The 27900-nt window shown below is 42.0% G+C and overlaps 1 protein-coding gene across 3 annotated transcripts; it reads right to left on the bottom strand.

The window, feature by feature from the left end:
* On the bottom strand, positions 1-27502 carry chd8 (chromodomain helicase DNA binding protein 8). Of its 3 annotated transcripts, none has more exons than XM_028020840.1 (39): positions 27377-27502; positions 24407-25535; positions 23268-23555; positions 20648-20761; positions 20050-20555; positions 19849-19960; positions 17947-18153; positions 17768-17836; positions 17626-17681; positions 17435-17552; positions 17268-17351; positions 17012-17149; positions 15829-15950; positions 15473-15716; positions 13114-13290; positions 12897-13040; positions 12705-12803; positions 11879-12038; positions 11591-11801; positions 10471-10666; positions 10216-10386; positions 9829-10119; positions 8848-9068; positions 8546-8748; positions 8287-8443; positions 7552-7641; positions 7362-7465; positions 6785-6908; positions 5992-6067; positions 5625-5896; positions 5280-5512; positions 3834-4487; positions 3647-3753; positions 3340-3561; positions 3143-3238; positions 2278-2391; positions 2055-2156; positions 1236-1340; positions 741-1115 (listed from the first exon to the last, which is right to left on the bottom strand). In XM_028020840.1, exons 2-39 carry the CDS (start codon positions 25430-25432, stop codon positions 741-743), a joined length of 7788 nt encoding a protein of 2595 aa, XP_027876641.1. In that variant the 5' UTR covers positions 25433-25535; positions 27377-27502. The 3 variants fall into 3 exon arrangements, with proteins under 3 accessions (XP_027876642.1, XP_027876641.1, XP_027876643.1); XM_028020842.1 differs by having other exon boundaries at positions 17947-18150; XM_028020841.1 differs by lacking the exon at positions 27377-27502 and having other exon boundaries at positions 1-1115; positions 24407-25432.
* Between the last annotated feature and the right edge of the window lie 398 nt (positions 27503-27900).

Here is a 27900-nt window from a genome sequence, read left to right as displayed (position 1 = left end):
TTTTCTTTCACTGTAGATTGCTGTTATTCATATCACAGATACAGTCAGATCATAAAACAAGAATAATACCTCACAGCCGTCATCTTTGCACCATAGTACACAACTGACGAGCTCTACATTATACAATACACCCATTCTCCTCACACTGCTTCAGTAACTAATAACGCCATTTTCCTCTCTCCCTCCCTCCCCACAACCCCTCCCCACAGAGTGAAAACACTAACAGTATATCCACACACTGGACCCCCCACACCCCCAATCTGGCCCCCCAAATTAGTTCACAGGCTCCTCTGGAAAGGAGTTCTGCTCAGTAAATGTATCCAGTTTCATGTAGCGTTCGAGGACCAGGTTTTTTTCTTCCTTTTTTAAAGATATGAAAAGTGTGTCTATACAGCGAGGGTCCCCATTTGGTCACGTTTGGGAATGTGACGGGAATTCATGGGTTCGGATGGAAGAGAAGGAAATAAAAACGACGAGAGAGACGCCACGAGGAAGATCGAGAGGAGCTTGGTGCAGCATGACCGCGATAGGAAAAAAAACAAACTGATGGATGCACACTTTGCTCCTTACACAGAACTAATCCTAAATAAAACAAAAGAATAAAGGTAGCAAAAAAAAAAAAAAAAGAAAAATTAATTTGTTACATGTTGGTAAAAAAAAAAAAAGAAAAAAAGAGAGAGATCTCGGAATAGCATGATTTCATTTTGAATGGTGGGGGCGCGAGAGACGAGTCAGTTCAGTCAGTCGTCTGAGCTTGATGAAGAGTCAGAGTCCTTCTGCGCCATGATGACGTCATCCAGCAGCGCCTCTTGATCCGAGCTGTCGTAGTCGCCTTGGGAGAGGCTGTCACCGCCCTCCATTTTGATGTCAAAGTCCGGGCTAGTGAGGAAGTGGTGGGACGTCTCCAGGTCCTCCTCGTCCATCATGTAGGCTCCGTCCGAAACCAGAGTCTCTTCTTCTACGCCGTCCACGGTGGGGTCTTCGGGCGTGGGCTCGGGAGTGTGGTAATGGTGATGGTGGTGGTGGTGGTGGTGGTGACGCCGCCGGTGGCTTTTCTTCGGGATCTCGGAGTGCTCCGTCAGCAGGCGGTGGAAGAGGGACTCAGGCAGCAAACCCTGCAGGAGGAAGAATAAAAATGAAAACATCTGTCTAAGCTATAAAGAGGCTAACAAAAAACCCCAAACGACTGTTAAAGGTAATTCTTTACAGCATGAAGAATAAAATACTTAGCGTACTGATTTTTGAACTGTCTCAGACCACTCGGGTGCAACGGCGATATTAGGATTCTCTTCCAGATACTCCTTCAGATCCTGCAGCATCGGACAGAAAGCAGCTCCAACCTACAGAGAAATGTTGGAATGTCAGCTGGTTCAGCTCCGACACGACTCCACATAAAACCTCCAGACTTTTCCAGAGTTTCTAGTCTTAAGTGTCATTTTTAAATGGAAAACACTGAAGTTCATCAGATGTTGATGACAGATGTTTCTATGATGAACAGGATTTACATCTAGAACCTTGGAGTTAAGGAAGAACAAATGAAGGGAACTAATGACACAAGAAAGGAATGATGGAAAGAAAGAAAAAACAAAAAGAAGATAAAAAGACAAAACAGACAGGAAGACAAAAGACAGAAAAGAGAAAAAACAGCCAAAAAATTTGACATAAAGAAAGACAGAAATACAAGAACAAAAAAATAACTAGATAAAAAGACAAACTGAAAGAAAGACAGAAATAAAAAAAGAGAGAAAAATAAACAAGAGGGTAAAAAGGAAACGAAAATGACAACGGAAGAGAAAAGAGAAACATGGGAAGAAAAAGACAGACAAACAGAACAAAATGGAAAGTCAAAGGAAAAGACAAAAAAACAAGAAAAAGAAAGAAAAAGACAAAATGACAGACAAGAAAACAAAAGATAAAAAAAGAGAAAAAGTCATAAAGACCAAAAAGAAAGACAAAGAATGAAACAAAGAGATGCAAAGAAAAATGACAGAATGAAGGAAGAAGGGGTCAAAGGGACAAAAAGGAACATAGAGGGAAGAAGAAAACGGCGTCACCTTCTTTCCCGTCAGCATGTTGATGACCTTGACCTTTTCAGTGCCTGTAAGGGGTTTATTCGCTCGCCTCCTCCTCTTCCTCTTACTCCTGTTCACCAGCAGCTGGTTCACAAAACAAAACTGAATTATCACCCTGGAAGTGTTGAAATACACGCCTGAAGCCCGGGTTACCATACAAAACAACACAATTTCGATTCTTAATGTTAAACAGCCAGGACTTTACCTCCAACATGTCTCCTTCCACCTCATAATCTGGATTCTCTTTCAACCACGTGGGGGGGTCCCTTCGTCGAGGAGCACGCTCCAGTGGGTCATGGAGGCCGTCTAACTCCGATAGCTGAAAGAGATGTTACAGGTTGGTCAGCTTGGTGTTTGCTTTAAGGACGCTCAGTTAAAATGTGAATCTAAGTTGGAGTGTTTTCACAGCTCATAGTCCGGTAGACTCGGCTACTGCAAAATTTGTTACATTTTCAGCTGCTGCGGTTCACTTTCACACTGCACTGAGCCAAACAAAAAAAACATCTTTGAAAAACCGGTTCACCTCCTTGTCTGGGGTGGCGCTGCACCAAGAACCACTGAAGGAAACAACATGAAAATCTCAGAAGAAGACATGAGCGCAACTTGCTTCTTCACAAAATGTAAAATAAATAAATGCTAGAGCAGTGGTTGTAAGACTTCTCATTTGTCTTTGTTGGAAGACGACGAGATTTTGTCCACTAGCGTTAGACGCATGTTTGTTTTGGTTGCGTTTACCCAGAATGCCCTATGCTATCATAAACTTCCTGGTTTTGGCGCAGACTCCGCTCAGTTTGCATTCACATATGCATTCAAACCACACCAGAGTTCACTTCCCTAACACTGAGACCCAGGCTTTTAGGTGGACCAGAATCAATTTCTTGGTACGCATCAGAGTTCGATTCACACCTCTGACAAACGGACTGGATTTTCTATAAAAACTGACTGGAATTTGATTAAATTGGACTAACCAAGGTTGGTATGAATGCACCTTAAGAGCTTGTAACAGCATACTGCTAAATAAAAAAAAACCCCAGACCAACAGAACAGGAGAATAAACCATGAGGTCATACCTCTTGGTCTTTGCGTTTCTTGCGCCCGCTGCTCTCTCCCCCTGACCCGTTGGGCAGCAGAGCCTGCTTGGAGAACGTCAGCTTCAGACCCTCCTCCTAAAAGGATGACAGAGTCAAAGTTATGGATCCAAGTCGGTACCACCATGAGGAAAGAAGCGGATCGCCAACACCAGGCTAGTCTTCCCGTATGACGTCACCTTGAGGAGTTTTACGGTGAACTCTCCGTCCTCTCCCTCCGCCCCGATGCCGGTCGGTGCGCTGCTGGGTTTCCGGATGACCCGGGTGTACGCCATGTCCTCGCTTACCAGCTCGGAGCTCGGGTTGAGCTGGGCTTCGGGGATGTAGCGCCGCCCCGAGGGCCACTGACCCGACAGCACCAGGTGACACAAGTTGTCCAGGCGGTTGATCAGCACGCGGTCCTGAAACAGAAAACAGAACGTACGGCGTTAGTTTGAAGAAGCTATTAGTAGATTTTTGGTCTGCTGTAAATATTTTTTTAGGTACCTTAGGCCAGTCGACTCTGATTGGCTCAGGTGGAAGTATGCTGTCTTGAGATGGAGTCATGGAGAGCAGACTGTTTTCTTCATCCACGTCTCTTACCTTCATGCCCCCTAAAAGTGAGAACAGTGTGAATGTGAAGTCTTTGGTTCTACTTCCTGTTGTTTTTATTTTATTCCATCTGTGGACTTACCTCCCGCTACTTCCTCGTCACTGTCTCCGCTGTCGTCGCTGCTACCGGATCGCTCTGAGGATGATGAGCCCGAGTCGGAGTCTGAATCCGAATCGGACCCTCCTTCGCCTTTCCTTCCAATTTTTTCTGTTCTTTCCCTGCTGTTTTTGAAGCTCCAGTCTGGACCCTGTGCTTTGCCGCCATGGTGACTCAAGGGGGTGCTCTGCAGGTCGCTACCGATTCTCCCTCCAAACAGTAGGGCGGTCTCGTCGGCCCCCTCCCCCTTCGCTCCAGGTAAGTCCATCTCAGACTTGGGCTGGCTAAGCGTCATGATGGGCGGAGGAGGAGGAGGTGGAGGTGGCGGCAAAGCCTGCTGGTTCTGGATGAACTCGTCGCGAGCGGAGTTGAAGGTGAACTGCGGGTCGGAGAAGATGGAGAGCTCGGTGCGGCTGACGCCGTGGAGCGAGGCGCCGAGCATCAGCTGCTGGTCGTGGTCCGGCATGCTCCACCAGGCAGGCAGCTCGGAGCTGCGCGGCGCCAGGAGGAGGCGCTCCTCCAGGGAGGGGTGGGGCAGGACGCGCTCGCGGAGGCGCCGCAGGAGGCTGATGCGGTACAGCGTGCGGGAGGCACGTTCCTCTGTGATGGGAGCCACAGTCTGAGTCAGCTCTGACGGCTCTGCGGACAAAAGCAGGTATTCTGTTATTGCAGAACAAACTATTCATTGTAGTGAAAACTAGAAATCCACCAATCATTTCCCCTGATAATTATCAAACAGCAATAATAGATTTTTTTTATTCCTTGGATGCCTTCAACTTTGAGTGCGTTGACTCCAGCACTGTTTAGTCCGCTTTAACAAACTCTAGTTTACTTGCGTGGACCGTTCGGTTTGTTTGGGGGAACGTGCAATCGAACTCAAAAATGCAAACTCTGGTCCACCTACAAACCTAGGTCTCAGTTCAGTTGAAGTGAACACTGGTGCGGTCTGAATACCAGTGGATCAGAGAGTGCTCCGAAAGCAGGAAGTGAACTATAGCGCAGTGCAGTCTGGGTAAATGGAACCAAAACAAATGCACAAGCCCAGCTTTAGCGGGAGACGTTGATAGTAATCTTTTACCAGAACAAAAGTAAAACCTTACAACTGCTAAAATCTGATGCTACTCAATTTTTGTTTACATTGCCAGTAGAAGGAAGCGCCGCTCAGTATCGTCTTCAGAAGATTTTGTTTAGTTTCCTTCAGTAGTCCTTGGTGCAGCGCCACCAGATGTGAAAACGCTCTAAAATAGATCCAACATTTTGGATCTATAAAATGCCACCATTTTAAGTAGATAAAAATCAGATAAATGAGGATCGTCTTGAAATTTACTTTTGTTAGAACAAAATCAAGCCAAGTTGGTGAATCTCGAATGAAAAACAACATTCACACTGTAAAGCAATGAAATAAAAAACCTCAAAATAAACAGCAACTACCTTCACCACGGCCTTGGGGGAGGTGGCACACTCTCCGGCACATCGCGACGAATGAACGGAAGTATCGACTGAGGCTCTCATCGGTTTTTTTATCCAGACGGGCAAAAGTTCGGAAACGCGTCCAATCAAACTCCGCGTCCCCCTCCTCTGAGACACCCGGCTCCTTCTTGATCTTCTCCACTCCAAACGTGGAGACCACGCGGTAGAAGTCGCTCTCTTCTCTCCGCGTCCACCTGTAGAGAAGGCGTGAAAAGACGCTTTTTGGAAAAAAAAAAACACACTCTAAACTAAACCAGTCGTTCCAGAATGAAAACATAATTGTTAAGTAAATAATCAACGGTTTACCGTTGCTGTCGTTCCTGCCGTGCGATTTCCTTCAGTTTGCTGGCCTGTTCGCAGCGCCTCCGCCGGCGATCCCCTTTGGCCTCGGCTTCGATCTTCAGCTGCTCCTGTCTGTAGCTGCGTTGGTACGCCGTGATCAGCCGCCTCAACCGCGCTGTCAGCGAAGAGCTCGAAGGCCACTCGCACACGCCGCTCTGGACGGCTGTGCTTTCCGTGACCATCGGTACCGGCTTGTCCTCCACCGAGATCTCATCATCCACGTTCATAGAGTCAGGCTGCAAGGAAACGTCGAGCGAAGACTGATGAGTGAACCGTTGAGCTGGTCTAGAATGGCGCTACAAAACTCCAAAGTTGTTGCTGCGATCGGTACCTCATCAAAAAGATCTTTGGAGAGTCTGGATGCTGGCTTGAACTCTGGATCCTCTGAGAACTTGTCAAAGTCGGCACTGCACGTAACAAACGCAACACGATCCAGAAAAAGAGAAAAATGGGTGTTGAGAAAAGGAGCTTCGAGTTTTTGAAATACGAAACTCCAAACAAAGCACACTCTAAAGATTACTGGACAAAAGAATGAATTAAAAGAATTAAACGAAAAGAATGAACTAAAAATTGAATAGGTTAAAGAATGACTGGCTGGTTGATGTATTATTTTTATGTATTCTTAATCTAAAGACCCGTACACTAATCATAGCAGCTTAAAAATCTGTTTTCTTTCTTTATTTTGACAAAGAAACAAGGACATTTTGGAAAACAAACATTTATTCGAACCGAAAATACAAATTAAAATCCCTCATTTTCGACAAACTGCAAATCATCCAGTAAATGCTGTGAACTACAGCTAACGTCAATGTGACGACACCAGGCAGGGTATTTAAGGACTAATTTAACGTTCAAATTAAGTGAAGCTCACAATATCTTCTATTGCTTTTTATTGTGGGAAAGATTTCAGAAAAATACTATTTTATTGAGAGAAAAAAAAACTGACTATATGAAACAAATACCTATGTATAAGGTGTCAGTGTCCGTCTCCTTTGGGTTCATTGCAACAACAGACAATGATTGTGAGTTATACAAATCAATTTATATCTACCACAATCCAAGCAGTTCTTCCCAATATGAATATTGAGTACTGGTGTTATGAAAAAAAAAAAAACACAACTTACTCATCTCCAAGCTCGGCGTCCCCAGTGTGCTGCTCAGCATCGATGGCCTTGTCGTCTGGCCGACCGACTCTCTCCACGAAGCAGAGGCAGGGATCGGCCCGCATGGTAGTGTACATCTCATAACCTGGAAACAGGGATAAAAACCAAGGCTGTTCAACTGAGAAAAAAAACATATTGGATAGAGTGCAAGTTCCTCATATGTGAAAAGTGGAGCGGCTCATCAGAGCACCAAGGCACAAAATAAACTTTTTAAGGCCACCTTGAATGATAATAAGGCCAAAAATACCTAGAAATATAGAGAATGGTTAGTGGAACTTGCTGCATTACAATCACGACTAGCATAAACAGTGAACCCGGTTTCATGCTTCTAACACTGCATGTAGTTACAGCCAAACTTTTGCTCAACAGGAAGACCCCATGAGAAAAAAAACCTACATTACTTTATTTCTTTCTTTTTTAAATGAATTTAACGCAATGTAAGGCATTCATTTTAGACACACAATTTTAAGACTTTTTAAGGATGCCCAGATGTCCTGAACCTGGACGCAAAAAGCAGAACGGCTTCAGCCGGACCTACCATGTTTGAAGACGCCAGCGAGCAGAGAGCGGTCTGCATCAGAGTCCCACCAACCTGCAGGCACCTCTTGCTGCTCCATCTCCGGCATCCAGATGTCGACATCCCTGAAAAACCATTCAACCCGTTTCGTAAGCTGGATCTCAGTGAACTCTAGTGATGAAGTTTGCTTGAACTTCACTACATTTGTTACCTAATGTCAGCCCCCTTCAGGACAGACTCTGCATGTTCACCTATGACCTCCTGCTTCAGGTAGTAGAGCATACGGACCCTGAGCAACACTCTGGGAAACGAGAGGGGAGGAGTTAATGTTCTACCAGGACAAATTTGCATAGGCAGTGCTTTGGTGTATTTATAACCCTCGACTTATCTGTTGTCACCGCACAACCACAAACTTTATGGGATTTAATTTAAAGAGCAAACACAAAATGGATGGTGCATATCTATAAAGCGTAGAACTGGGCAATAACGTATAACCATAAAATTTCAGATTTTTTTAACACCAAATTCTATAAGATGGTAGTTCTTGAGTGTGTCAACGTCACTCTGGAAACACAAGAAGTGCATTGCTGAAGAAAAAATAAATAAATAAATTATTTTCCAAAAATTAAATCGTCAAATACAAAGAATTTGATTAATCCATAAAACTTATTATTTGCCCAGTCCTAGTAAAACAGAAGGAAAATTATAAATGGCTTCCAAAAGCAAAAATATTTAAAGTCCAAGTTTCAGATTTTCATGTGTAGATAACTTTAAAAGTTTTTCATTCTTTTCCTTTCACTTCACAATTGCGCACCGAGCTTGTGTTGCTCTACCACATAAATAGTTTGTGGGTGTAATGTCATCCAAATGTGACTAAGTTCAAGGGGTGTGAATACTTTTGCAAGGCATTGTAACGTGAATTTAGTTCTGGGAAAGTTTCACCAACTTGTTGCACTGGTGCTTCAGGTGTTTGCGGTAGCTGTCGTCGAGCAGCAGGGTGTCGGGGTTGTACTTGCGGATCCACTCCACCTTCTGAACATCGAACGTGCTCTGAGCTTTGACCCTCTTACCTTTCCTGCCTCTTGGAACAGGGATAGAAAGGCCTAAAGCAGGAAAATTAAATGTAAGTAGAAATATTTTGTGTGGGAAAACGTTATTTAAATTTATTTTTACATATTGATATACATGTACGTGCAGCTTCCTACCAGAGTGGTTTAGTAGTGTTTGGGGTTCTCGGCCATTCTCCGGTGGCGTTATGAGCTCCCAGATGAAACTCTTTATGTTCTCGTCGCCACGATAGTGCATTAGACAAAACACCAGAATGACACGGCAGATGGTTTCTACGTCACGTTCGCTCAGACGTCGCTTACATCTGGCGTGGGCCAAGATGTCCCTCCAGCGGCCCCATCTAAACCGGTCAAAAAAGGTGTAAAATAAAAACAAAAAACGATGTGAAAACACAAACAAAATTTGATAAAGTCATGGTGCGCCTTAAATATTTTTATACCCATAGACAAGGAGGTGTTTCTCCACCCGGAAACAGTCGGTACGGCCGTAACCTCCCCCGCTGTGGCGGTCTGAGCGGCGAGAAGACCTGGAGTGTCTTGAATTGGCAGGCGGATACTCGTCGTCGCTGTCCAAATCCGACAGGTCTCCTCCTTCGCCTCGCAAACTGGAGTACTGGCGCGTCTGCTTCCGGATCCTGGGAGTGTCGATCACAAGTGTGTTCTGTGCAAGAAACGACAAACTTAGATATTCCGTGCAATACAAAGTTAATACATTTATCAACCCTATTCAAACAAATGTAGGCCGAGATTTGAATCCAGGAACAGGGAGGGCTTCTGCAGGTTTGACCAATTCAGATTTAAGACTTTTTAAGACCACAATGAAAGGAATTTAAGACCTGCGTCACAACAGAAATGTACAAATTTCATCCAGTCAACTGGGAATACATTTTCATTAAGCCATACAAGATGGGGAAAAAAGCTAGATAGCTAGCTAGTATGTTAGCAGTGAGTTAGCGGTAGCCTCAACCGTCATGAGTTGCATAATGCAATGATGAGTGCGACTCAAACTTTTGCCTGACAGAAAATACATTTAATTTACGAGATTGTCCTGTAAAGAAAAATTTTAAGACATGCGATTAATACATTAAAGGCCAACTTAATTTTTAAAATCAATTCAAGACATTTTACGCCCTTAATTTTAGATACATGAATTTAAGGCTTTTTAAGGAGGCGCAGACACCCAGCAGGAACAACATTGCTAACCACTGCACCAACATGCAGTGTCATTTCTATTTCTATTCTGAAATATAAATGATTATTATCCAATTACAACATGGTAGCCAGAAAAATATTCTGAATGATTTTCCCAGATCTTCTTATACGTTCTAAAAAACGTTTTCACACAGATTAAAGTTTTACAAAACCTGCACATTTAAAACTGGCTTAAAAAAAATTGACCAGAACACGTCTACTGCGTTTACCTTCTGATTAATGGAATCCATGTCGATGTCGGCTTTCTTGGCCCACTTCTGCCAGAACTCGGGGTCGTCCAGGGCGATGTCGGTGCGGTTCTCAGATGCAACGAAGCTGGCTTTAGAGAACGTGGAACCTTTGCCTTCGCTCTCGATAGTAATTGTGGTGGCTCGCCGCTGAAGGATCTGGTCGATGTCTTCCTCGCAGAACCGACTGCCTTCGTCGTTTTCATCCATGATGGCGGCGTAAGCTCCTTTCCTCAAAAGGTCCTCGATTTCCTTCTTGGAGAACTGCTGGAGCTGTCATACGAGACGTAAAGGCATTTACAAAGCTGACACAAATGGGATGAGAGATTTTTTTCAGCTTGAACTCGGGTGCTACGAGTTTCTCCTTACCCCGTTGACGTTGCTGTCCTTGTTGCCGCTCATGCTTTGTAGAACAGCACGGTCCAGACCGAGTTTCAGACTCGCTTTGTCCAGCATTTCCCTCTCATAGGAATTCCTGGTGATGAGGCGGTAGACCTTGACTGCCTTCGACTGGCCAATACGATGGCATCTTGCTTGGGCCTGGATAGAAGAGACGCAGAACGGTTGTCGCCAGAACTCGGAGTAGCTATCACCACAAAACACAACCATGGCAGAACGACATACCTGCAGGTCGTTTTGAGGGTTCCAGTCAGAGTCGAATATGACACAGGTGTCAGCGGCGGTCAGGTTAATACCCAGACCGCCAGCACGAGTACAAAGGAGGAAGACGAAGCGATCCGAATCCGGCTTGCTGAACCGATCGATGGCTGCCTGTCGCAGGTTCCCACGAACTCTTCCATCAATTCTCTCGTAAAGGTATCTGCGTAAAGGAGGGAACTTAATGAAACTTGGACACAAATGGCTGATGCAAACAATTCAATTACTTTTTAAAATAAGAAAATAAACACTTTATTGCCTAAAATGCAATACCACAGCATTCCTTTAATGTACGCTTGATCACTGTTTTGATAGTGATGTTTCTAATATCAATATTAGATTAATTTAATATTAGTACAATGTAGCAAAATTTTATTAATCTGAATTTATTTTACAGAATTTAAACCAGGTTTAGTTATAACTCTGCCTCATATTTATTGCAAACATGTATATGTTTTTTTGTACTGTTTTGACTTACTGCAGTTAGTATGTTGTTCTTTCATCAAGTGATCTTTTTTTAGTCTTCAATCCAATCAACAATATATTTATATTTCCTCATTAGTTTTCAATTATCTCAATCAATTTAGAATCTATTGACCATTTTTTGGATAACTGGTTAACAATTGGATAGCAAAAGGTGCCTTTTTACAGAATCCAATAAAATTATGGTTCTGGACAGAACATATTTAAAGACAAAGCATATATATAAATATTTTTACATCTTAAATGAAAATTGTAATGTATTTTTGTACAGTTTTGACATAATCACTGCCCTCAGATTGTTGTTCTTTAAAAAAAAGAAGCTTTTTTTTGACTGTATACTCCAGTTAACACTATTAATCGATTACTAAATTAGTTGACAATTATCTCAATAATCAATTAATCATGACGAATCAGATTAATGGTTTCAGCTCTAATTGAAAGTTTGTGGAAATTGCTTAAAATATCCACAAAAAAACCCCTATTGATGGCTACAAAATACATGCTTTACCTGAGTATGTATATATTACCTTGATAGTGTGTGATTTAGTGAAATTTTCAACACAAGCACAAAAAAATATTTACAAGTTGAATAACAAAAGCATACCTCTTGTTGATGAGGTAGTCCTCTAGAATGTCTAAGCAGCGCACCATCTGGGAGAAGATGAGGACTTTGTGGCCGCCGGCCTTGAGCCGAGGCAGCAGTTTATCAAGTAGCACCAGTTTGCCGGCGGACCGAATTAGGGCCTGCAAATGAAAGTCCGGGGCCAGGGGGTCGTACTTCTCCCGCAACTCCGCCACGATCTTCTCTTCAGCACCTGAAGAGGACACCGGGTCTCAGTAAAAAATAAAATGTAGTCGACAAAAGATGTCGTTAAAGGTGACGGCGCAGTACCATTAATGAGGTAGGGGTGGTTGCAGCACTTTCGGAGCTCCATCATCGTGTTGAGCAGATTGGGGACGTTGCTGTTACTGTTGGCTCCTAAACTCAGGAAGCTGAAGTTCCTCTCCAGAATGGCCCGGTAGTACTTCTTCTGGATATCAGTCAACTCAACCTGGGAGGAAACAGGGTTTCTGTTGTTTAATTCCCCAGTTGTCTTTAACGAAAGCAACCACCTCAACATTCTTTGGAGTGGCTTTGATGCTCTGTTTGTATAGTTAGGGTCATTTTACAGACTCCTAAAAGTTTGTGATATTGTTTTATAATCCAATACTTCTTGCACTGGATTTTATATTTTAAGGAGCACCTGAATAAAGATGTCTGCCCCCGTCGCTTTCACACTTATAAATATTTTCTAAAACTATGAATCCTTTTGCTTCTGCTATGTAATCAGGCTTTACTTTGTGTTTATTTGTTATTTAAAATTTAAATCAAAAACACACATGGACACTATTAAAAACAGAGTCCGCGATGAAAAAAAACAGAACTTAAACTGGATAAAACAAAAGAATTATTAAAAGAGTAGCTCCCAAACAAAGTGTTTTTATTTTATTTTACTTTATAAAGTGTTGAACGTGAATTGTTCATGTATGCTTTATATGTAAGTGAATGTGAAAAATGTCAATACAAAATAACAAATCCTAATCAAATTTATTAAAGTGTGTAGTTCTAAAATTGTGAAAAGGAAATTTATCTGGCATTATGCAATTAAAACTTAATTGAAAAATGTTTCTAAATAGTTTGATGGACAATGGTAATAATAATAATAAAAAAAGCTGACCTCAATAATGGTCTCCTGCTTGGGTGCCAAGTTCTTCTCCACATCTTCTTTGAGTCTCCGCAACATCATAGGTTTTAAAATGGACTGGAGTTTCTGAACCTATTAAAAAGATAGTTTGGCAAAATTGCAATCAGTTGCATGTAGAGTTTCAGACAAAGTGGCAGCGAATTGCCCGATTTATGCGTTTCCCACCTGCTCCTCAGTTTTGAGGTCTCCAAACTCTCGGAGGAATTCGATTTCAGACGGGAACTGAGTTGGCTCCAGGAAGTGAAGGAGGCTGAAAAGCTCCTCCACGGTGTTCTGAAGAGGCGTGCCGGTCAACAGCACTTTGTGTTCCTGAGGGAATCCATTAAAACGTTAAGCTGAAGGAAGAAAAAAACAACGCATATTTCATCTTCTTGATTCTCACCAGGTCGAGCATCTTCAAACTGTCCAACAGTTTGCAATTTCGGTTTTTTAGCCGGTGAGCCTCATCGATGATGACGCAGCGCCACGAGATCTCCCTCAGCTCGGGGCAGTCCGAGAGAATCATCTCGAAGGTCGTGATGAGGGCGTCAAACTTGTACGCACCTGGAATTAAATGTCCCTGGAAACAAAAACAGAGTTTTAGTTTAATTAAGGATGTTCCACACTTATACTGAGAGCCAAGTGGTATGGCTTAAAAGTAAAAATAAAATTCTGTTTTTCTGATTTTGATTGCTTTTTTTTGCTTGCTTTCTTTTCTAAAAAAAAAATTGCAGAAAATATTTTCAAAAACTGGAATCCCTTCTGTGAGTTGTACAATGGAGAACTAGGGCCAGGTTGCAAGAATATTTGTTTAATTACGAGACTAAAGTCGTAATATTAGGATAAATGACTGAATTTTACCTGAAAAAAAAGTTGTTTTAATGAGGAAAAAAAGTTTTTAGTTTTCAGAATCTGACGTGACGACTCAGTTTGTGAAGTCTTGTCTTCAAAATTGACTTGTCTGTGCAATCGTTTCAAAAATATTTAAGTGTTCTTTTATACAACTAAATCTAAGTCATAATATTTCACATTTTTGTTGGTATTTTTTATCTTTTACTTCTTATAAAATTATTACTATTATTACTCAGGTGACAATTCTTGTAACTAAAAAAAAAAAACAAACAAAAAAAAGACGCTTATCCGTAAAGTTGACCTTAATTCAAAGTCCAAATAAATAGAAGCTGTAGAACACATGTGTCAAACTCAAGGCCCGCGGGCCACATGTGGCCCGCTAAGTCATTTTATGTGGCCCTCTCCCCCCACCACCGTTTTACAGCCCTATTGATTGACTTAAAATAGGTTTTGAGCACGAATTGACTACAAACTACATCTCCCATAATGCCTTCAGATTCTTACCAGCTAACATTACGGCTTCTCGCCACTAGAGTGCAGCAGAGTCACCTCAAGCTGATTATTAATTTTCCCAGCGAATAAAACTGAAACACCGACAAGCTAACAAGCTAAAGAGCGAAGTCCCGTGATGTTTCAATCGAGGACTTTTACCGTCTCCTGCCCCCTGATTTGATGCCGCAGCTTCGACTCCACGCAGCTCGTGTTTTGTCCATGTTTGGAAGCACCTATCTGAGCGAACAGATTTTTCAATAATTAATTTAAACAAGACCAAGACCAGATCGCGCATTACTGACGAAAACCTGCACGCCATTTTGCGGATTTCCTCAGCACAAGAACTAAAACCGGACATGGACGAACCGACCAGGGGGAAACATTGTAGTTTGTTCTTTTAGCAAGAACAAACTAAATTTAAATAGAATGAATGTAAAACCAAAACTCAGTATACTGGAATATGCATATAGTTTATTGTTTTTGCTTGTGTTGTGTTTATTTACACAACACAATGAGGATGTGTGTGAGTTGGTGACAGGCTGAAGAGGATCAGCTTTGTGTTCAAGGACAGGCAACATCACCTAATTGTTTTGTTCTTATGTGAAATACATGTTCGTTGTGTAATAAATAACGAAAAAAGTTTTGTGAATGAAGTTGAGAGTCAATATCAAAACTTGTTTTTATTCTTTGTCTGCTTATCTTTAAAGCAGACAAAGAATAATTTTCCCAGCGAATAAAACTGAAACATCGACAAGCTAACAAGCTAAAGAGCGAAGTTTAGCTGAGCAGTTTAAAAATACTGAGCATATTTTTAAACTGAGCAGTAATTTTGCATCCATGCAAATGTAATATTTAAAACTTGAATACATAAAATCAGCCATTTAACAATATGAGGTGTTGTTTAATTTATTTTTAACATTGTATTTTCATACATTTATGCTAAGGTTGCCCAAGTCTAGTTTTCCAGACCTATCACTCTGCAACTTTAGATGCGTTCTTTCTCTAACACACCTGGATCATTGACTCATTCATAGGCCTCTATAGAACTGAGTTGCTGCTAATGAGGGAAGTCAACTTTTTGTCTGGGGTTTGTTTTAGCAGGGACACATCTAAAAGTTGCAGTCTGGAGGACTGCACTTGGGCATTCCTGATTTATACCGTCAATGTGGCCCGTTGAGGGTGGCCAATATACTGAAGTGGCCCTTGGTGAAATTGAGTTTGACACCCCTGCTGTAGAACAAGCTTGCCAAACAAAATGGCGGCTCTGGGTGCACTGATGTCACTCTGAACTATGGAAACCCAAGTAGTTCAAATCGGTGAAAACAATAAATCCAGATTTTCTCAAAATCAATTCGGTTAATCAATAAAATCCAAGTATCGCCCAGCTCCTCTGTAATCACTTAGCGTGCGTTTTTCACCTTGTCGTCTTTGCAGTACATCTCATACTGCTGGATCATCTGCCGGCTGGCGAGGCTTCCATGGTACACAATGGCGTTCATGTCGGTCCAGGTGGAGAACTCCCTCTCCCAGTTGGTGATGGTGGAGAGCGGAGCGATGACCAGGAAGGGGCCTTGTACTCCGGCGGCGTACACTTCGGACAGCAGCGTGATGGACTGGATGGTCTTCCCCAGACCCATCTCGTCTGCCAGGATGCAGTTCTGCCTGAAAGACGTCAGACACAAGGGGAGCGTAAGTAAATAAAAGATGGGAGGATTGGAGCAAAACGGTAGTAAAGATGGCAGCGACTAATACATGAATGCATTTTGATGGTTACCTGTTGTACCAGTTGAAGAGAAGCCAGTTGACTCCTTCCAGCTGATACTCTCTTAGTGTGTTGCCGTTCTTGTACTCTCGGGTTTCCTCTAACTTTTTCCATGAGCTGGCAGGAGGCCGCGCCTGAGGAGAGCAAGGAACAAGTCAATCAACTGTCCAAAATAATTACAAGAGAGATGGTTGACGAGGTAACGTCTGCATATGCACAGTTAGTAACAGTAGATCCACGGTTGCTAACTTGGCAACTTTTCAGGCAAAAAACAAAACAAAATTAAAATTCATATCGGCTGAATCAAAATTGGCAAGTCAGGGTTTTTAAAATATCAGTGATTACTGGAAAACTGTAATTGGTGGTGCACTCTTTGTGATAGGGCAAAAATAATGTTAATATAGTTTTTGATAGCAAAGCTTTTTCTAAAATTGTTTTAAAAAATTTCCACTGTAATAATTGAGCCCTTAAAGAAAACAATTTCTGAACACATTTCTATGTATTTGGAACATTTTTAACAACTTTTTACAAAGTATAATAAATATCCAACAGTAAACACTCAGACTGTTCAGTCAAACTACAAACTAAAATACACTGCATTTTAATTTAGAATATTAACACCCACATTGAAGCAAATTTCAACTCCTGCTACATAAAAGTTCACTTAATAAGCTTTAGAAAAAGGAGGAAAAGAAAATGTCTCCTTTTATAGACAATAGCAGCAATGAACAGAACCTCAAATAGTAGCTAAGCTGAATATTACATTTTTCATTAAACTGTCTCTTTTTAAATCTTTTTTTATCTTTCTGAAATTAAAGAGTAACACAATTAACATCCAACAAACAGCTGCTCTTGTAATAGATACGATTTCAACAACTGAACAAAAAAAAAATCAGGAATTATTGAATCATTTATGAATGGAGAAAAGCCTGCAGTTGATTAATAAAGTGATTTATTGGAACATTTTATCATTAATTAAAACATTCTCAACAAAAATAGAAAGTAAAATCAACTGAACAGGATTTCCTACACTGCAATCCTTTAGAGTCCCCTGTATGTATTTTCCACAACTTCCAGACAATATCTCGAATTCTCTGCTTTATCATTTATCAAAATGTTCTAATCCTTCCCAAGCATAAACATTAAGCTTGGTCTGGGTACATTTCAAATATGCTTTGAACAAAAAACGACTCACCGATCTCTTTAGGCGAGGCTGTCTGTTTTGGATTTTGCCGAACTCTTCAACTTTCCCCTCGTCGACGTCTTCCTTTAGCTCCCAAGTAGCGTCTTCATAAGGCAGAGAGCACCACTTCACCAGGTAGTAGATGACAGGCTGGAGCAAATCAGAAAATATCAACTTCCTGAAAATATGACACTTAAACTAAACAGAGAAGTAGAAGAGTCTTAGGTCTCATTTTGAACCAACTCCTCACAAGTGACCTGTCACCGACCTCGCCGTTGTCTTTGTCCACGCTGTGGGACACGTCGAGGATCCTGTCCACCTCCACGTAGTCTGGGTTAAAAGACTCCTCGTCCTGCAGAGAACCACAGTTAAAGTTCAGTTCGCCGACATCCTTCCTCTGTGGAAATGTGCGAGAATCGACCAGAAGAAGCTGACCTCCTGGAACAAATGCCTCATCTGAGCGTGTTTGGTCTTGAATCTCTTGATCTTTTGATGGATCCTCTTGTCTTTCTCCAGCTGCTCCATCGTGGCCCACTCACAGTGCAGGTATGAACTGAGAACGAGACGGGGAGGTTTCACAGCGATGCTTCACACTCGCTACAGTGAAGAATATTAACAAGACTTACTAGTTTTTGTATTTAACAAAGAACTCCTCGGCATTAGTATACTGGCCTGGGGAAACCTTAAAAAGAAGAAAACAAATTTAGGAAAGAGTCAAATCACAAAAGAAAGTGTTTCTGGTTTAAACAAACAAACAAAAAAACAAACTTCTTTCTTAGTTATCCTCATTGACAAGACTTTATCTACGATGGCGGCATCTTCCTCACTCGGATTCTCCTACAAAAAAAAAAAAGTTTTAAACAAAATCAAATCTGAAAATAGATATAAATATGTTATATGTATCAGCCATTACTGATCCAAAACAATTTCTTATTTCAACAACTCACCACAAAAAACTGCATGCTGGGCTGTCCGTTGCCATCAAGCTCCACTTCCTGTTTCAGCTGAGCTGCCGCCCCGCCGCTGATGGAGGCCACGGCGGCTGCAGTCGTGGTAACATCCACGTCTTCCTGCTCGTCCTCATCGTCCGTTATCTTAATATCCAAGTCCTCCGTGTACTTCTTCCTCTTCACCACCCGGTTGGAGCGCCTCTTCTGGCCAGAACAGGGAATTGTTAGTTAAAGAAGAGTAATGACGTGTTTGGGGGGGGAGGGGGGGGAGGCAAGACAAGAAATATCTATTTTATAAATAAGTTCTTTCATACTTTAAGATTGGGGCTGAAAGTGAAATGTAATATAAGAAGCAGTGTTTACTAATGCCTCAGTTTAAGCTTGTTTTTTAATTTTTTTATTAAATTGAAATGTTTTATTTCTCATCTGTTTTTGTCGTAAATATACTTTCACATATTTACTAGCTTAAGTAGCTACTACAAAATGGGACTGCTTTTTTATTTGATTGCTCTATTAATCATCAAAGTAACCTATAGATAGGCCTGTCGCGATAAACGATAAATTAATCGTACGATAAATTAAAACTACCGACTTTATTTTAATTATCGGCATTATCGTCTCTTCTGACCTTTTTCTCTTTCTGTTGATGACACTGAACGAAAAAAGGCTCAACTCCGGTGCTCTACACTGACTCCTCCCTTCCTCATTTGCTTAGTGTAAAGCCCAGCGCACACTGCACGATCTTAGAGCTGTCGGCCGATTGTCGGCCCATTTTCAAAACCTGAGACCAAACATTAGTCGACAGAAATCCTAGCTATAACGGTTCCACCGGGTTTGGTCCTGCCATGTGGTGTCCAACAATGGGCACAAAATAATGGCTACAAGTCCAGTGAACTAATTTTAAAACCAGGCATTAATCAATGCTTTACTACAATCTACCTGCAATGCATGTGGCTAGTGTCAGCGTAAAGTCCTGACTGAATGAAAATCATTAGAACCTATTTACGTCACATTAACGAAGAACAGCTGAAAAGTTACCAGGTTTATCAACTGCGGTAGCAATTTCGCTCCAACTCCTCCCCTTGTCATTTCTATATTCTTTGCATGTTGAATAAACATTAATGTTGTTTCCACATATCATCTCCAATGTCCGCTGGACTTGGGTTGCACTGTGTCGGCTGTTTGGGATTTCCCTCTGTAATTTCCCCTCAGAAAACATGGAGGAGAATCGAGCTTTTTGATTGGCTGCCTGTCACATTGAACAGGTGGAGTTAAAGCTCCCAGTCAGGGAAAACCCCTGATTTGGATCAGGTAACAAACCACACAATCTTAGAAAGACCAACGTGCTACGATTGCTGTAAGGGGAAAAATAGCAGCAAAAAATCGTGTAGTGTGAATTATTGCATCAGGTAGTCGATGTGCCCATTTTCTCTATTTAAATCTAATTATTACTGAAGGGCAACATAGTATACACACTTCATAATCTGCACTCTTTTGGTTGAATGCAGTATTTATTTCTACTTTGGCTTTATGTTGTTTAATTTTTTTTCAAGTGAGTTTTTTGTTAATGGAGACTAAGAATCCATTTTATTTTTGTTTTTGGTTGTTTTGTTTATTTTGTTTATCAGCTCAAGTGTTAAATGTTCTTTTGAAAATAATGTGTATCTATCTTTGCCAGGAAATCGCATGCATTATTACGTCATTTCCATTACATCAGTGTTAAAAGGTCTTCAAACAATATTATCGTTTATCGCAATAATTTTTTGAGACAATTAATCGCTGAGCAAAATTTGCTATCGTGACAGGCCTACCTATAGATTACTGGATTACAAATACAATTGTACTCTGAAGTGCTGAATCTTTGTGTCCAGGTATGTTTTTTTAAATTTTATGTCTTACCATAATCATGTCGTCCTCCAGTGCGGCAGGTGAAGGTGGGCTCAGCTCCCCATCAGAGACGTCTGAAGACGCGTTTCTCTTTCTTTTCTTTGCTCCTACAAGGGTAATAGTGCTGATGGAGTAACGTAGAGAGAAAGGTGAAACTTAGATACAAGGTAAGAGCTAACATGGTGAAGTCACTACACAGAGCAGAACACTTACTTTGCTTTAGCCTTGCTCTTGCTTTTGTTTCCAGTTCCGGGTATAACTGCGCCGCCGCTCACTGCAATCGCTCCTCCTGATATTTTCACCACTTTGCCCTTCTTGTCGGTCCCCACAATGATTTTGGGTATCGGTCCTTCAGATATGGGACTTTTCTTTTTGCTCCCCCCACCGCTGCTTTTCTTTTTAGCAGTTGAGACAACAGTCAGAGTCCCTCCCATCTCCGGGGAGGTTTGCGTAGACGGAAGCTCGTCCTGATTCAGGACTCTGGGCAGGTTCTTCTCGCCGCGTGCTTTGGCCCGAGCGATGGCCTCCGCCACTATTCGATTGGCCTTCTCCTGCTTGCAGAGGATCTCCACGCGTCGGACGGCCGCGGGCTCGCCGGGGGCCTTGGTGATGCGGATGGCCTGCGATGGAGTCGTGGTCGTAGCGGAGGGGGCTGCCGTCGACGGGTTGATGACCTTCACCACAGAGACGGTGCCGCCGGAAGATGTGGCCGAGCTTGTCTGGAGGGAGAGAAAAACAAGCAGAAGAAATTTTATTTTCTGTACGATTATGCTCTCATGCGTGCGTTTTACATCCAAGTGAGCGGCTCTACCTGCGGCTGCAGCAGCATTTTGAGAGGTACGGCAACCCGCTGTCCTCCTTGGCCCTGGGAAATCTGCAGCACCTGTGGGCTGCCGGTGCCGCCAGCCCCCGATACCAACTGGTACTGTCAACGCCAGAGAGAAAGGTTAACTATAAATGCAATAGTAGACAAAACATTTTTAAAAATCTAAAGAAACTGTTCCTACACTGGCTAGGTTTTAAAATGCAAAACTCACATCTTTTAATATTTTTAGAGCTTCAAGTAACGATTATTTTAGTGACAGATTATTCTATCGATTATTCTGATAATTAATCAAATAAAAATAAAGAAATTGGCACATTCTGCTAATTTTTCATTTAACCACTTAAGCCTTTTTTTAACAATCAATTATTTTATTGCATTAAAAGATGAAAGAATAATTAAATTAATTTTATAAATATGGAGAATAAATATTTTATTGCCTAAAATGTAATAACTTAGCATCTTTAGGATGCATCTACAGCTAAAAATAATTCTAGCATCAACATGTGAAAATCTCAGTCCTTCCTGCTTGACTTAATATACAACTATTCTATAAAAACCTACTATTTTTTGGATTAACCAGTTAATAACTGGAGAGCAAAAGGTGCCTAATTGTAGTTTGTTTGTTTTTTTTACAGAAAAACCACCGGTGCAGAATTTGATTTTGAACCCATTAAATATTGCACCCAGATATGACCTGAATGTGATACACTACAGAAACCATAAAGTAAAACCACAATCCCACTCTACTTCATATGCATTAGTCATTCTGAAAAAAAGATTTAAATTAGTCATCTTAACAGCGCTCACGCAGACACTAGCTGCAGACAGCAGGCCGGCCCCGTTGCAGATTAAACAAAACCTTCAGGGATGTGCAGAAAGTCAAGCGGAGGAAAACCAGCAGCTTCTTTCAAGACGTTACATCAACGTAACCAACGTTTGTCAATTAAGTCAATATTAAATTACTCAATTTTAAAGTCGTCCAGCTTTTGTTTCACAATGTCACTCACTAACACGGAGAAGCGGTATTCAGTTTTTAACCACCACTAATCTGGAACAAACTTCCAGAAAACTGCAAAGGTGCCGAAACACTGAGTTCCTTTGAATCAGGGCTAAAAACCCACCTGTCTAGAGTTGCCTTGGACCCCTAGTAAGTGGAAGATTAGTCAATGTATTTTAATATGCAGTATATTTGCTTGATGATGGATTTTGACAAAATGCAATGTTCATTGCTCGTTTCATTGTTGGTTAGTGCGTTACGTTTCTGTGCTGTGAAGCTCTTTGAACTGCCTTGTTGCTGAAATACAGTACAGACCAAAAGTTTGGACACAACTGTGTGTCCAAACTTTTGGTCTGTACTGTATGTTGTACAAAAACTTGACTTCACTCAAGCCTCTTTCAGACCAGGAATTAACACGCGTCCTACTAAGTCCACTAAAAACTGACATGAAAATCCATTCAGTGTATCCTGTCTGTCAGTTGAGCAACAAACAGGTCTGTTCATGTTTAATACACTTAAGCTACTGTAACATTAAAGCTGCAGTATTTAACTTTTATAAACAACATTTGTAACATATTTGTTTAATATGTTGTTTAATGTGAGACAGGTAATCGGTGAAAAAACTGAGCTCCATTTGCAGAAATGTGAGCAGCGAGTACATTAGCATGATTAACAGCGCTAAGCCCCTCCTCCTGGCTCTGATTTAGTTTCTGACAGTAGTGTATTTCTGCAGTTCTGGAATAAGGCAGATGAGCTCTATATTTGGTTGTGTGTTTTTTTTTTAACCGATTATCTGTCACAACAGCAACAGTTTTAACAAATATGTTTAAAAAAAAGCTCTTTATAAGAGGTTACTTTAACAAGCTGATATTTATCAAAAATAATATTGCTACGGTGTCATTTGAACAGGTGTTGCGTCAATTTTCTTTACTGTTTTCTTTATAAAGAGAAAGTACAACAATACCCTTTACTTTGGCAATAAGTACAGTACTGTAGTTCTATAACAATATAAATAGAAAGTGAGCAGATGCTTTCACTTTCAGATAAAGAAAATGATTCCATCACATTCTGTCATCGCATTTAGGACCATATTCTTCAGAATAGGTATTCAGTACACCTCTAAAAGTGGTCTGAAGAAATCTGTGTGATATTTATTTCTTTTTTTTTTCAGTTTTGCACTCATTAAATTAATTGTGCGCTTAAGCTAATAGTGTGCTAGCCAAGTATGCAGTTTTATTGCTGTGCAGTTTTATATGTTCAAATCTCTTCTGTGCGGATGCTAAAGCTTTGAAAGGTCACACGTTATTTATTCTCCATTTGCTGTCTCATAAAACATCTTTTAAAACTTCACAGGTGAGCTAATAAAGAGTCTGGAGTTGAAATAACTCAACTCAAATGGGTCTCAGATGAATCTGAGCTGGACCACACCAGCATCGAACTTACAGAATGAAATGAAGATGTTACAGAAAACACCAGCAGATCCATAAAGTGGCTAAATGTTATTAGCATGTGAAGTGTGCAAAATCTCAACACTGATCTGAAGTGTTACTTCCAATCAGCTCAGCCAGGATGCATGTTAATACCAGGTCTACCCACTTCAAATCTCACCTTCACTCCTCCTTGTTGATTGGGCTGCTGTTGTACTTGCAGCTGGATTGTGAGGACCTTGGGCTGCCCCCCGGCCTGACCTGCAGCCCGGGCCTGGGTCAGAGCCGCTAGCTGGCTTCCCTGGAGCACCAGTTTGCCGCTAGGGAGCTGACCCAGAACCAGCCTGGCAGGGGCCTGCGTTGGCTGCTGTTGACCTCCAGGTGCCACTTGCTGTTGAGCGGTAACGGCTGCAGAGCCGGACTGGGACGGCTGCTGGAGGACCAGGGTGATGCGCTTTGCTTCGCCACCCTAGACACAGACAGGTGAGAGGGTAGTCATTATGAGATATCCTTAGAGTGGTAAAGGGTTGCCGTCAAAATAAGTTAGTTCAGCAATCCCTCAAGGTTCCTAGAGTTTTCAAATTCGGAAAAAAATTTCAACAGTAAATCTTATCCTTAACTTTGAACTAAAAACTATTTTCTAAGTAGCCTGCAACAATTCTCAGTTTCTCAGGTGGAAACCATTAAAAAAGGAACAACTTTGAATAAAGAATCAGAATAATGAGGTAAAACAAAAACATTATTCATAAATGAATGCAAAAAGTACAAACGTACATTGATCAATTAGTACAATAAGGAGATCTAGAACCACGCTTTTTTAAACTCAACTTTCTTGCTGTTGAGTATAAAATAAAAATGAGCTGACATTAATATGTGTTGTTCTGTTCAAATGGTATTTGACACATTACGCAGGAAGGCCAAGCTATATTAATTAACTGCATTACTGTCATTCAAAAGCAACATTTGTTAACCCTGGGATTGTTCTCATACTGTTGATCTAAAAATGTGTTCAACTTAACCCGTCTTAGGAACTTTCCTTTCGCCTTTTCTCTCCCTCTACCTCAGACTGTCGTCTCTAGTTTTACTTCACTCCCGAAAGCAACGCAGCGCACAGCAGCTTCGCAGCCAGACAAGCGGGAAGCGGCAGTGTTGGTTTTTCAAAAATAAGGCAAATTTTAACGTATCACAATAAACTGATAATCTCATTTGCTTCACATTGTGTTGAGCATCTATATTAAAAATTCATTCTGAAGGTGTGGTGTCTTATTTTGTCATGCACCAAGATCAGTTCCTTGTAGAGGAAACCCTGGTATTGCTCACCTGCGTCTGGCCCTGCATGGCCGGCTGGAGCTGCACCTGACCCTGGGTCTGAGCTGCCTGGCCTTGAGGCTGGACCTGGATCTGGGCCTGGGGTTGGAGCTGGATCTGAGCGGTTTGGGGCTGAGGCTGAACCTGGACAGTAGTCTGACCTTGAGCCATCTGTGCCTGGGCTGGAATCTGCACCTGAACCGTCTGACCTTGTGTCTGCTGAGGCATGGACGTGAGCAACACCTGCTTGACCGGCCCATTGGCGGACTGCAGCAGGCGCTGCACCCCTGCGGCCCCCACCTTGACCTGGGTCTGTCCTGGGCTGGCCTGATTTAAGACCGTTCCTCCCTGCAGTATTGACATGCCGGGCTTGAACGGCGTGCCAGACAACAGACGGATGACCTTTCCACCGGCCTGACCCCCGGTTCCTGATACGGCCTGCAGCACCTGGGCCTGACCCTGGGGACCTTTGAGAATGACGATTTTCCCACCGGCTTGCTGCGTGATGGCAGCTAACTGCTGGGGCGTGAGCTGGTGAGTTATCTGAGTCAGCTGCTGCGTGGTGGCAGTGGTGGTGGTCGCCGGGGAGCTGGAAACAGTCAGAGGTGAGCTCAGCAGGACGGTGCTACTGGAAGCCCCGCTGGCGTTGCTGGCAACAGAGATGGTAGTCTGGGCCTGCATCTGTGGCACAGTGTCAACAGGGGTGGGGGCTGAGGTGATGAAGGCCGCCGCTCCAGCGTCGACGGCCTGGGCGACAGAAACAGTCTGAACGGGCGCCGCTGGCACCGGCTGCTGGGTGGGAACGTGAACGGGGGCCGGGTCCGGGATGACCGGTGCTGCTACAGGAACGCCGAGGCTGGAGCTGATGGCGAGGTCGGGAGCGGACTCCGGATTGCCCGTCGGGACGGCCTGCCCCAAAGCCAGCTTTAGAGCTTCCTCCACGGGGTCCGAGGAACCGTGAGAGAAGGAGTCGTCCGGCAGGGAGTCCAGGTTGAACAGGGGAGTGTCCTCGAAGAGGTCCATAATGGGATCTGCCATCTTTGCCCACTCCGCACAGGGAGACGGGCAGAAAGCTTAAAAGACTCCGAGATGGAAGCGATGTGGTAGTTGTTCCGATTCTTCTCAACTTTCAGGTAGACAGCTGACAAAAAAAAGACAAACAGTTTAATGGCTTACCATCAACTAGAAGCTTTAACTTCCAGAAGAGTATTGCTGAAGACAAGAATTGGGCCAGTATGAATAAATAAACCAAAATTTACAACAAAAATACATAAAACAATCTGACCCAACAAGCTTCGACTGTCAAAACAATTTATTGGTATTTTGATTTGTCATATAGACTCAAGCATTGTATATAAACAAGAAGACAACATAAACATCCAGGCGTAGTGGAGGCTTCAAGGATCGAAAGGTTTTAAGCAATATGTGGCCAAATAATAAAGTAACGACAATCTTACGGTATATTAAATTAGTTTATAGAAGTTTGAATTTACATTGAACTCTGTGTGTCATTATCTAAACCTTGTAAAATGTGTGACTAAATTCATAAAACTGAAAGACCAGATTATAAAAGTATATCCCAAGTATTCAGATAATTTTTTTTTTTTTGCATTTTGATGGGTTTGCTAAACACCTAATGTATTTTATGTCAAAGAAAAACAGTGTAATTATGTAGTGGAAGAAAAGGAACATGATTTTAGAAGACTTGTGTAAATAAATACAAGTTTGAAATATGTAACGTGCATTTGTATTAAGCCTTGTTTATACTCTGATATACATAAATAAATTAAATCCAACTGCCTTCAGAAGACGACTAGGTTGTAAAATAACTCAATTTGTGCATAATTAAAATAGATTATTGTGTTTTTTACTTCATGACCAACTGGCAAAATGCTGTGCGATCAATATACAATGCCACACATCATCTGCATTGTGAGACATGGTGGTGGAAGCATCATGCTGCTCAAACAGAAAAGCAGCTCAGAGTTGATGAGAAGCTAAATGGAGCGAAATATAGAGCTATAATAGAAGAGGAGCTGTTGGAGATAGTAGCAGAGGTTTATTATTCAAAACCTTTATAAGAAACACAATGCCTTAAAGAATCCCTGTAAGTGAGGCATTCACACACAAATGCACACCACACTTTTCAGATTTTAATTTTATAAAGATTTGTAAAATAAGATTATTGTTTTCCTTGTACTTCACAGTGATGTTCTGCGGTGTGTTGCTCTATCACAGGCTGCAACTGGACAAAGTGTGAAAAAGTCCCAGAGGAGTGGACATTTCTGAAAGGCATTGCATAAAATATAATAATAATTATTATTACTAATCCTGAAAGGTCCATAAAAGAGTGAGAACTAGTTAGGAAAAAAGTTGTTTTGGTTTTTTTTGATACATTACTGGACAAAATGAGCAGAAAACCTTTGTTGGTACAATAAGGGTAGGATAAACTCCGAAAGCATAATTAGGCAAATTCAGTGCTAGTAAATATTTAGTGAAGTTCTAAAGAAATGTTCTGAATGGGAATAGTGTGTAGTAAAGTCAAACAGGCAGGGTACGGATGCTGGACATGTAGGATGTTTTCCTCCCTGCTTCCATCGCAGTCTCTCTTATAAATCCCGTCGGCTAGCATTAGCTTCTACAGCGACCAAAATGTACCGATTACCAAAGCGTCCGAGACACCGGGAGCACAAACGGGGGTCAAAAAGACGGTTCACTGGACGTCCGTGGTTCTTAGGTCCCCTCTCTGTCATTTACTAGCAACCATTCAGTCTACCGGACTCCTTCAATCTCATCAACAAACCGGACCAAACCAAAGCAACGTGCCACAATAACCACTGCCCGACAACGTTCAGACACAGGTTAGGCCGCAATGCTGTTTCGGTTGGTCTGCGTCTAAATTTTCGGCAAAAATACCGTGAAATAACCATCCCAACCACCCCCTCGACTCTCACAGTAATAAATTCGGGGTGCTAAATTTACCTTTGCATCGACACACATGGCTTTCTCCGTCTCACAACACTGTACGATTACAGGAAACGGCCAAGGAAGAGCAGGAACTAACTTCTTGCTAGAGAGAACGCAGAAAGCGAGCCCACTCTGCAGTTGCTAAACGGTGATTGGTCGGGTTTCTCCCGGCCGGCGGAATGTGGTGATTTCATTGGCTCAGCTCACCATCACTCATTTTTACTCTTCCCCCAAGATGGGCGGGATGAGACCCCGTAGTTCGGTTGAGAGAACAATAAATGCGGCCTAGCAGGGATCATTTGACTCGGTGATCTTCATCACTGCAGTTTTACAGCTGAAGACGTCGTCAGTTAAAGCCAGCCGCTTTTAGAGTTGACCTGAGAAAACCAAATGTAATTTGATGTGCTTCAAATGACCACTCGCCCTTCAGACGTGTTTGTATTTGACGGTATAATTTTCTTTTTTTTTTTTTAGCATTTTATTGCATTTGCCATCGCTCAGGTTATCAGCCCCCATCATTTGAATGCAGATTTCCTGAG

This window comes from Xiphophorus couchianus, chromosome 6 (assembly GCF_001444195.1).
Source record: "Xiphophorus couchianus chromosome 6, X_couchianus-1.0, whole genome shotgun sequence".
Taxonomy (NCBI): domain Eukaryota; kingdom Metazoa; phylum Chordata; class Actinopteri; order Cyprinodontiformes; family Poeciliidae; genus Xiphophorus; species Xiphophorus couchianus.
The sequence above is the reverse complement of the archived record's forward strand: the minus strand, read 5'-3'. Positions and strand labels throughout refer to the sequence as shown.